The sequence below is a fragment of the Esox lucius genome, chromosome 19 (assembly GCF_011004845.1).
Source record: "Esox lucius isolate fEsoLuc1 chromosome 19, fEsoLuc1.pri, whole genome shotgun sequence".
NCBI classification, from domain to species: domain Eukaryota; kingdom Metazoa; phylum Chordata; class Actinopteri; order Esociformes; family Esocidae; genus Esox; species Esox lucius.
The window spans coordinates 33,329,297-33,341,185 of NC_047587.1; the positions used below are offsets into that span (position 1 = coordinate 33,329,297).

The following is an 11,889-nucleotide window of genomic DNA, read 5'->3' on the forward strand; positions in this document are numbered from 1 at the left end:
TTATCTGGGGCTCTTGTCAATGCTGTACAATGAGCATACAATATATACAATGGCTTGCAGCAAAAAGCTTAATAAAGTTATGGTTGCAAAAAAGTATTTTCTCATTGATGGATTGATGAAGACAGTGGTCTTCCAGTCTGATGGTCTGCCAGTGACCACACATTCTCAATAACAGCTGAACTCTCTAAATGTAGGCAGTTTCAGTGTTTCTACAGCTGCTCACTCACCTCCTCAACACACCTTTTTTGATTGAAAACACAGTCAGATGGAGTACAGGATTTTCCCATTAGTAATTTCTGATGACACAGAGATCTGTTGTCTAGGAATGTAATATAATGTTCTGCTTGTTAGACGCTATTTGCTGTTCCCACAGGAAATAAAATATTTAGGCAGGAGGAATGTGCACCAAACAGGAACAGTTTATCTTTAGTTCATATTCCATGACAGCCAAAGGATGCTATTAAATAACACCTCTCGTAGTCCATATGTTTGCATGACATGTAAACAACATTTTTTGAATATTCTTTAGTGCTGAAATAGTTAGCCAATTTTATATTTATATTATGCTACATGCGCTATGAGAACTGTTTTCTCAACTGGTAAAACAAAGATGAACTTTGAATGTGACATGAGTGTGTAGATGTAGACGCGGACTGTAACAGAACCCAAAACCATCATGGGATTGTAATTGATAATAGACAGTTAAAATGGAAGAGCTGTGGTGTACTTAATGAATTGCATGATATTACATAGAATGTGTTTTTATGTAGATTGCACTCATGGGGCAGATTGTAAGCAGAGAATGTGTGACTGGCAGGAATGGCTCCCATCTGTTGCAGGAGCAGTGTACCCCGGTGCTCTTCTTTGTTCTCCACTGAGTTAGCCAGGCCACTGAGGAGGAGCCAAGCCAACAAAACAGGGGCATCGCTGGCCCCACGGGAGACCCAAAGGAAAGTGCCCTGCTGGTCCCCAAAAACCCAAATAGATGGGCATCTATGAAAGAGAAAAGCAGCATTAGACCACTACTGTTTCCAGAAGACCTGGACAGGTTCCTCGGGAACTCTGGGACAAAGTTGCATCAGGAGGAGCTAGAAAAGAGGTATGTGAGACATTACATTATCCTGACAGTAGTATTCATTTGTCAGTGGTAATAGTCAAGGATTAGTTCAATTTCTGGGATAAAAAAATGCTATAGCTATTAGTGTAACAGACCATGCTGATCATTGGAAATAGAAAAAAAGGTAGTGACTAGTATCTGACTGCAAGTTGCACTGTGTCTCCTGAATGATTCAAATGTAAATCTGATGATGATCATTCCAAAGACTTGCAGGGTCATTAAGATGACATAGTGAAGGAGACTGTGGACGAACCAGCAGGGAATAAAACCACCATTGCATATGGAAATTCTATTCACCAAAATAAAGTGGGGAAAGAAAAACCACAAGATGTGAAGACAGCAAAATGTGAACATGATGTCTTGAGAACAGCCCAAAATGTTGTTCATGGGTGGTGGAGTGTGCGCACTTGTGCACGACTTGTGCACGACCTCTTGCGCGTGCATGTGTGAATTGTCTCGGGGGGCTGTTATTGTTCTAATGTTAATGAAAACTGGACAAGTACATCAAGCCTATGACAATGAATTGCTTCATCAAAAGCCAGACAGTTTCATAATAGTAGTCAGACGCACAGATAGAGACACGAGACCACAGATAGAGGCTCAGACACACGCACGGAGACACACATGCACGGAGACACACGCACGGAGACACACATGCACGGAAGTGGATAAATGAAAGGCCGTTCTTACGATCTGCAGATCACAGGGAAAGCATCAATAAACACATCTCTCTGGATTCTGACTGGCAGTGGATACAGAAGGAGCAGAGAAAGAGTCTGACTCATTTGTTCTGACCCTGTGGTAAAGATTGCTGTCTCCACATGTTTGCTTTTATTTCCACACAATCTTTTCAATGTTTAACCTCACGCCATCTCGGCTTCCCCAGGAGTACATTCACACGTTAACAAAACGATCCACAGAGTTGTATGCACACATGCACACACACACAAACACACAAACACACACAGACACACAAACACACAAACACACACAGACACATATTTTTGTTTTGCAAAAGTCAGTCTTACAAAATGTAATTGCGAAATAATGACTGACTTCACAGAGATGGAGACAGAGAACAACATCCAAGGTTGTTCTCATACTTTCCAAATTACCACAGCCGGTGAATGGAACCTAGATGAACTGGGTCTACTTAGGCTTGGAGTCCCATAGATGAGGATAATTTGCACTTACTAACATATTTATGCCAATTGCACATAAGAAGACAATAAGACTAAAATAAGACTGTTTGAAGATTTAAACAATGCATGGTTAAAGAGTAAAATGACAGTTCACATGTCAAAGTATGAATGCTAGAAAATCAATAATAGATTGTTATTACAGATGTTTGTAATGACTGTTTGAACATAGTACATGTGCGCATGGACAGATCATACTATGCTATAGCAAATGATTAGGTAAATTGCCTTGTCAGCTCATTGCAGAATTGAGAGAAGGGTTAGCTTCCAAAGACTCACCATTGCTATGCTCATCTGGAGTCAATCAGCCCAGTCAAGAAACTTGGCTCCTGTTTGAGTTCATAGGGAAAATGAGGAAATGTCTGTGAGGAAAAACATGGCTTGAAATGTGAGTCTTTTGTCTGATTGGGCTCAGATATTGTTTTTTCTGTTTTTTTTGCGGGGGGTGTGTGTGTGTGGGGGTGGTTAGTAGCCAGGAGACACTGTAGTTATGGTTTGAGGATGTCCTCAGAGCCTTCACCACAGACCATTTGTCTTGGACAGGGATTAACTTGCATTTTAACCAATATACCATGGGTCAAACAGCCCAAAGCCTTTTTCCCGTCTTCAGGAAGACACAGTTGTTGGCCCCCTATAACAACTATATTTGTTCATTTCTCATTTTATATATATATAATTACATAACAAAATCAAACTCTCTTCTGATCTGTATTACTTGTGGGTAAAACTGATGGTAGTTTTTCATTGACTCTCTTGAAGACAACCTGGGGTCATAGATTTTCTATCCAGCTCTCAGAAAAAGGAAACTGTCCTGGGAGAGGGCGCACATTGCAAGCTAAAAATAGTTATTCAGAAAAGAGTGAGTGTCAACAAGTTATGGTAAATGTTCTTACCAGCAGCCAAGATGTGACTTTAGGGTTTAATATTGTGCACATGCTCAGGTTTGGCATGCTCAGGTTTGGCAGGTCCCAGGTGTGCCAATTGCTGTGGTGACTAACAAACGGGTAGGAACTAAATCAAAGAAGTAGACAGAAAAGAGACAACAAATGTATTTAAACTGTAATGACATGGCATTCCTGTACATGCTTGTGTGAATGTGTATGATAGAGGGAGAGAGGCAGGGAGGAAGAGTGAGAATGGAAGTGTGTGTGGGTGGATATAACGGTAAAACGGTGGTAAAATGGGAGTAAAATGAATGCCTGTTGCTAAATGGGAATCAGTGCCAAAACACAACAGATACACCAGTTCTAATTGGGACTCACTTAGATATGTAAATCTCCTCTTCGTGGTCACACAACAAAGTCCATCTCAATACACCTTTGTCAGAGAAATGCATGTGCAGAGAAGACAGATCTTGACCAGAACACAACCTGTCCAATGGCACCTTTCTCTGAGAAGAACAGGGCAGCATTGTACATTATGGAATCTAGAGCAGTGCAGTTCATTGACCCCAACCTAATGTATTTTCACCAGGCCCAATTATTATTTCTGCCCACAGAAGCTTGTAATGTGTTTGTTTCCTTCCAAAAAAATATGTGGTGATTTCCCTTCTTTCCTTTTCGTGTTGTGACAGGACGACTAATTGATCCATGTGGACTCGGAGGAGATGGCACTGATTGGCCGCTGTGTGCTGCTGGTGGCCTTGTGGGCTGGATTCAGGGAAGGGGCCTACGGGGAGCAGACGAAGCAGGCCCAAGCTCCTCTGATTCCTCACCGGCCTTTCCTTGTGGTGTGGAATGCCCCTACAGAGTCCTGCCGCTTCCGCTTCAAAGTGGACCTGGACCTTAGTGTCTTTGACATCGTGGCCAACCTTAATGAAACCCTCAGTGGGCCTAATGTCACCATCTTCTACCACAGCCACCTGGGCTATTACCCATACTACTCCAGCACCGGGAATCCCATCAATGGAGGCCTGCCCCAGAACCAGAGTCTATCCAAGCACCTGAGCAAGGCTAGAGCCGACATCGACAAGCTCATACCGCACAAGGACTTCCGAGGTCTGGGTGTCATCGACTGGGAGAACTGGAGGCCCCAGTGGGTACGCAACTGGGGTTCGAAGGATATCTATCGCAACAAGTCCAAGGAACAGATACGGAAGCTATATCCGGAGTGGCCTGAGAGCAAGGTGGAGAATGAGGCCAAGGAGGCCTTTGAGAGGGCCGGACAGGCTTTCATGAACAACACTCTACTGTTAGCTGAAAGTCGACGGCCCGACGGCCTCTGGGGCTTCTACTTGTTTCCAGACTGCTACAATTATGGCTACAAGACGCACCCACATCGCTACACAGGGGAATGCCCAAATGTGGAGCACGTCCGTAATGACCACTTGATGTGGCTTTGGAGGGAGAGCACTGCCCTCTATCCCTCTGTGTACCTAGACTACGAACTCAAGTCCTCAAGCAACACCGTCAAGTTCGTCCACTATCGTGTCAAGGAGGCCATGAGGATTGCATCTATTGCACGCATTGACTTCACTCTGCCTGTGTTTGTCTACTCCAGACCCTTCTACGCATACACATTCACTGTCCTCTCAGAGGTGAGCTCTACCGATTTCTGGTGGTGTTGGGAAGCTGGTTACCACTGTGGCTGAACTAAAATAATTGTGTTAGCGTAAGAATAAATACTAAAAAACTAAAAAAATTCTGCAAAGTTCTCCATTGCCTGACAGTCACTGTAATTTACTACACAACCTCTGCATTTGTCTGTCAAGTCACCCGTGTTCTGCCCTCTAGTCAGTGTGGTGGATAACAAGCTATTAATCTCCCGAAAGCTTCTGTAACTGTCAAAGGGCGTTGAGTGGAATGTTCAGCTCAGCGTCAACCCCTCACATTACCTTTAATTGTTTGTCACACACATGGGCTTAGTCTAGAAACCACCCACATCCAATGCCCCGGGGCACTTCCTTAGATATCAAAGAACCAGATAGTTACACAATAAGCAATCCAGTATTTGCCTGGCCTGGATAGAATTGTGTTCACTTATTTTAATGTTCGTGGTCCACAAAAGTGCCTAGTGAGTAGGTTTTAGGTGGTATGGCTAGGCCATGATCTCAATATTAAGGTTCAAGAGTCAAGAAGTAAAATATGACAGTATACCAGCCAACACTAGGGGTTGACACAGGAGTGGCATTTCATGCTTTGTCGTTCACACCGACAAGTGTCCCATCCCATGCTCATTTTTATTTCCCCAAAAAGTATTATGTATTTTAGGTGTGAATGACAACAGTGCAATCACTAACTGAAAAAATATTAATATTTTCATCACCATTTAAAATCATAGTAAATCTCTTACAACAATTCCTCTAAAAGGTCCCAATCATACCAAAATTAGAATCAACTCACAATGCTGTAGGAGAAAATAAATAATGAATAATTAAATAATTAAATATGTACTATTCCTTTACTGCCCATTCCTGTGGACTATCGACCCTGTCCCATCGTTTCCCAACGTTGACATTTCAGTCCCGTTCCTCACGGAATCCCACAGCCACAAGAACCGCAGGCGTCCTGTTCTCATGTCAACCTCTGCTAAACACTGAGGCAGACTAAAAGTTGCTGACCTCATCTCACTGTGACAGTGTGTTTAGAAAGTTGTCCTGCCTTGTTTCTCCTAGAGTGACCTGGTCCACACTATTGGAGAGAGTGCAGCATTGGGCGCCTCAGGAGTGGTACTTTGGGGCTCCTCTGAATATGCTCGAACTCAGGTAAAGAAATGATTTCAAAAACTAGACCTAATCCTAAATATAATTCAAAGTTCCTTGAAAAGGGTTTTTCAGTTCTGGTCCTGAGGACCTACAGTCAGCACAGTTGTGTAACTTCCTGTCAATGTAATTTCAAAGACAAATTATACTCATAATTATTACCTGTATTAGTGCTGTATTGGATTATCGACTGGCTAGAGCTGGTTAACTAAAAAGCTAGTGAGAAATCTATTTTAGAGCAATGCTCTGACCCTAATCCCTCCCAGGTAGTTACTGTAAATGAGAATGCGAGTAAAAACTGGTCAAAAAGAAAGAAAAGAAAACTGCTCATTAAAGTGATGTAGTGTCTCGTACGTGAGAGCTGAGTGTCTACTGGCTTCCATGACAGGACATTCAAGGTGGATTTCCCTTTAGCCAGTTCTCACAGTCTCCTGAAATAGTATGTTTAAGCAGTCACTGTGGTTTATGGGATTATGAGCTCTAAAAAGGGACTGATTTATATCAGACAGTGTTGGGGCGCTGTTAGAAAAGGACAGATGGTGATTTTGTGGGACACTTCGCATCCTGTTTACAAGAAGAGCATTATAAATCAAGCATGGATGTGGATTCCTTTGTATTATAAAGAGTTAAATATTTTTCTATATGCAAATGATGGCCTTTCTTAACAGAAAGTATCCTGTGTGTTAGAGGGCTGATTTCATGGTGAAAGCCCCAGTTTTTGGGGCAATGATATAGAAAAAGATGAGGAAGTCATGGGTTAGTGCCTGAAGTAAATAAAGGTCCTGTAGATAAAAGAAGTCTGTTCAACATAAGTACCATTTCCATTGAACAGCCGGCCTATCTTTAACTATTTTTCACTGACACTGATGGTATACTTACTGTGTTTACGTCTCTGTCTGTCCACGTGTACCTCCAGAGAAACTGCCTGACCGTGAAGAAGTACATTGACGGCCCTTTAGGTCATTATGTCATCAACGTCACCTCAGCCGCCAAGCTGTGCAGCAAAGCTTTGTGCAAGAAGAACGGCAAGTGTGTGAGGAAGAGCCTTGACTCGGGGGCCTACCTTCACCTCAACCCCCGCTTCTTTCACATTCGCAGCAACCAGGGTTCCCGGCGGCCCCACTTCCATGTGAGCGGCCATCTTAACAATCATGACATCCTGGACATGAAGCACAAGTTCACCTGCCAGTGCTACCAGGGCTGGACCGGGGTCTACTGTGAGATGCCCCAGGCGCCACCTCCTCCTCCCATGCCCAGACCCAGAGACAACAGCTTGCTGGGCGACCTACTGGTCATCCTATCGCTGCACTTCTCCTGTCTCTGTGTCATCATGTTCTTAGGACTCTGCCTCATCATCAAGTGTTTGATATTATAGAGCCAAAACGTGGTTTGTGTTCATCATTCAAACGCATGAGAAGACAGCTAGCACAGTAGTTGGCCACATCATATTCTACTGAAAGGGGGTGTGCTTTATTAAAGAGTAGGCTAAGTTAAGCTATTGAGTCAGCAGAATCCATGCTCAAATGGACAAATTGTTATAATAAGGTGGTGTTCAGACAAATGTACATGTTGAATTAGGTCATGGATTTGAGAAGGGAATATGAATAAATTAGAAATAATTTAGGGAAAAATATGCCAGAGAAGTGGAAATATCCCTTAGAGTTCCTTCTTGTCAGTATACTCAAACAATTATATAAAATGTCATGAAAATGTATGTACCCACATTTAACCATAAATAAACATAATAGGTTCAGTTGGTTTATAATTGGTTTATAATAGAAGATATTGGGATTCCTATATCTCTCTTGTGGAGAGTAAAATACTAAACTAAAGAAAGGTGCTAATGACTGTTCCTTCTCATATATTACACCCAGTTCCCTCTGTAACACCTAATCAGTCAATAAAACATATATATTTAGTAGAGAGAAGGACATATATCAAGTGAGTCACAGGCATTCAACATAATGCAGCGGCTTTCCATAATGCATGGTCTATGACTGGTCACATGATCAAACAATGGCAGCGTACATGGGGCTATCCCATGGGAAAAGAAGGACCACATTTAAAGGGAGGTTTGGCTGAGGTGTATCCACACACTTGTAGGGGAATAACAAGGAGGTGGAGTTGATTTGACAGTGTTATGGGGAAAGTCATTTTGCCCTCAGGAAAAGGTCTTGCTAGTGGACAATGCCACCGCCATTCCAATGACGCACATTAAAGAAGTGAAGTGTTGTTTCTAGATTCATTTTTGGACTAGAAAATAAAGTGAAACTGTGATGCCCCAAAAGAACCCAAAATATAATATTGTTTCACTCCCAATGTTTGTAAGCTAGTGTCAACAAACAATATATATTATAACATGACACTTCAATTTTGTTATCCTAGGTCAGTCCGTGCATTCATAGCTCTGTCTTTCTCCTGCCCTGAACACCTGGCTCTGTCTTTCTCCTGCCCTGACCACCTGACGTCCAGCTTTTTAAGAAAACAGTGCTTGGGAGGATGATTTGTTATTGTTTCAACTGCTAATTGCAGCTTTAATCTTGAATCCATGGCTAAACTTTTTGTTTTACCTATCTGTAAAAGTGAATAAACTTGACTTACACTTTCATTTTCAAATCCTTTCAACATACAGATGTATGCCTGCTTAGAAACTAAATGAAATAACTTCATGTCATGTCCATTTACTTAACCAACATATTATTACAGCTAATGAAAACTTTAATCTTTAGAACAGAAACATTACCATATTGTTCCATTAACTAACATACATGTATGAAACTTTGAAAGCTATTTTAAACAGTTTCTGCTGTTAAATAACAATGACAAAAGAATGTGTTGCATAGTTTTTATCTGACAGAGGCAATATGCTCCCTAAACATGATACTGAAAATCTGATGACAAAGATATTGAGTGTCATTAAATCCGTCACATAGTTATTGTCTTAAGATCAAATCCTCAACCATAACTCCCAGATTTACGACTTCCCTTTCAGCATAGGTAAAATAAACCTAGAAGCAGTCTGTCTCAAGTATCTTAATATGAACATAAATGCCGACTGATGGTTTATGCTGCAGACACCATGTCTGTTTCCAATACATAAAGTGTTACCAAGTGAGGGTTGAATATGTTTATTTGAGTCTCTGTTCCATTAAATGTCTTGAATTCCAAAAAAAACACTGGACATCCTGAGCATCCACTATCAGAGGCTGAACGGTGTCAGGACACAACTAGCAGCTGGCTGTAGACAGATCCGATAAAAGGAAGAGGCTACAAGAATTGTACATTGCAGAATTTTTTCATGACTTCATTGTGATGGTTGAATTCAATACAAAAACAAACCCACGTTGGGGAAGTAATGTCCAACATAAAGCCCCAGAGGGCCACATGACCTCATACACCCCATATATACAGATACTTCAAAGTACTGTATATATACATGTGTGTGTGTCTGTTTATCTGTCTGTGTTGGTACCTTAACATGCACATTCCTGACATGGAATACTTGATAAAGGTTTTTGGTATCTCTTAATTATCACCACCACTATAAACACACCAAACTTGATTGGGTGATATGACGTCATTCTAGCTACATTCTGCTGATAACAAGTCAAAGACAAACAATAACAAACAAAATTGTATCTGGCTACATCTTTCCTTCCCAGAACTATCATTTAGCATTCACAACTAAAAGTAGTTATTGGGCAGTTCCTGTAAATGGGTCACATGTCATTCAACTTTACACATAAAGTGGCTTTCAAAAACATTGAAACTCTTAGAAAATTCTCAAATTGTATTTAATTACAAATGATGCAGTTCAAACTACCTTCCCCGAAGTGGCATGAGACACTTTCCGGTCCTTTATAGAAGAACAGGTCAAACGGGGCACTTTTCTTTATACAGTGGCAGTTAAACCACTAGGCCAGTACTGTATGAGAGCCACCTGCACACAGTTCACCTTTGTCAAAGCAACACACATGAAACTCTTACCACACCCCACTCCTTACCATTTAGTAGAGTCACCTTTCACTGCAATAAAAGCTTTATGTCTTTTGAAAAGCATGTACCAGCTTTTTGCACAGTGTTAGAGTGATTCTGGCGCATTTTTCTTGTCAGATTTGCTCCAATGTTGTTCAGGTTGGTTGAATGACACTTGTGGACCACAATTTTCAAAAACTGCTACGTCATTTTCGAATAGTGCTACAGATTCTCAATGGGATTGAGATCAGGACTGAAACACTCTGTGATATTTGTCTTTTTGTTCATGAGCCACTCCAATATTGCTTTCGCCTTGTGCTTATTTCATTTCAAGCCTCAGTTTTTAGCAGACTGAAGTAGGTTGACTTGCAGTATTTCCCTGCATTTTGCTCCATCCATTCTTCCATGAACTGCAAAATGAAGCCGCCAGGATGGTGCTACCACCAACATACTTCACTTTAGAACATGGGCAGTGTTAGGTTTGCACAACATATAGGGCAGGGGTTCTCAACTCCAAGCCTGGAAACCCAGACTACTGCTTGTTTTCTATTCTGCCTGATAATTCATTACATTCACCTGGTGTTCCAAGTCGAAATTAGTCCATATTTAGAGGGCTATAATGAAAACCAGCAGTACTTTGGGTCCCAAGGCCTGGAGTTGAGAACCACTGACATAGGGCTTGGAGTTTTGGCCAAAATTCTCTATCTAGATCTCATCTGACCACAAATCCTTTTTCCCAAATTGCAGCTTGGTCATGCTCTTATGCTTTCTTATTCATACTTTTTAGTAAATACTTCTTTGTTACCACCATAACATACAGAGCATTTTATGCAGAGCATCTTGATATGGTTGACCAGCGCGCTATTATTCCCAGACACTGAACTCTGTAGCTCCTTCAAAGTGATGATTTGCCTCTTTGTGGGTTCTCTCATATGTTAGGAGACAGTCTTTTTTGGCAATGACTGTGTGGTGTGACGTCACATCCACTTTCAGGTTATTGATCCAAAAGTGCTCACTGGAATATCCAAACACTTAGATAATAATGTATACCGTTTTTGTAATATATGTATTTGTATTACTTCATCTCTTCTGTAAAATGCTCTTTGGTCTTCATTTTCCTTCAGATTCACACCCTGACCAATGTTCCTATGGGGATTTTACCCCGAAAATATATTCAAAGACAACAGACTTTAACACTTTTGAAAAACATGAATTTCCTAAATTACCTTAGAAAGTATGGACAACGCAACAGGCACAGTTAAGTCTGCTGCGGAGTTCATTTTTCCAAGGTAATGTACAGAATGGTTGTGTTTATCCCTCTTATACCACAGTATACAAAAAACAACATTAAGCAACAATTTACTAGGGTTTACAAAAAATGGTGTGAAAAGGGAAAAACATCCAGTATGCGGCAGTCCTGTGGGCGAAAACGCCTTGTTGATGCTAGAGGTCAGAGGAGAATGGGCCGACTGATTCAAGCTGATAGAAGAGCAACTTCAAGCTGATAGAAGAGCAACCGAGGTATGCAGCAAAGCATTTGTGAAGCCACAACACGCACAACCTTGAGGATGGGCTACAACAGCAGAAATAGCAAACAAATAGCAAAAAGAGGCTACAATATGCACGAGCTCACCAAAATTGGACAGTTGAAGACTGGAAGAATGTTGCCTGGTCTGATGAGTCTTGATTTCTGTTGAGACATTCAGATGGTAGAGTCAAAATTTGGCGTAAACAGAATGAGAACATGGATCCATCATGCCTTGTTACCACTGTGCAGGCTGGTGGTGGTGGTGTAATGGTGTGGGGGATGTTATCTTGGCATACTTTAGGCCCCTTAGTGCCAATTGGGCATCGTTTAAATGCCACAGCCTACCTGAGCATTGTTTCTGACCATGTCC

At 41.5% G+C, this 11,889-nt stretch overlaps 1 protein-coding gene across 2 annotated transcripts; it reads left to right on the forward strand.

Annotated features, from left to right (window-relative positions):
- The first annotated feature begins 987 nt into the window (after positions 1-987).
- On the forward strand, positions 988-8,624 carry hyal6 (hyaluronoglucosaminidase 6). 2 transcript variants are annotated; one of them, XM_010884182.3, is made up of 4 exons: positions 988-1,099; positions 3,890-4,852; positions 5,930-6,019; positions 6,933-8,624. In XM_010884182.3, the coding sequence occupies exons 2-4, from the start codon at positions 3,923-3,925 to the stop codon at positions 7,389-7,391; spliced, it is 1,479 nt and encodes a 492-aa protein (XP_010882484.2). In that variant the 5' UTR covers positions 988-1,099; positions 3,890-3,922; the 3' UTR covers positions 7,392-8,624. The 2 variants fall into 2 exon arrangements, with proteins under 2 accessions (XP_010882484.2, XP_010882485.2); XM_010884183.3 differs by lacking the exon at positions 5,930-6,019.
- The last annotated feature ends 3,265 nt before the right edge of the window (positions 8,625-11,889 follow it).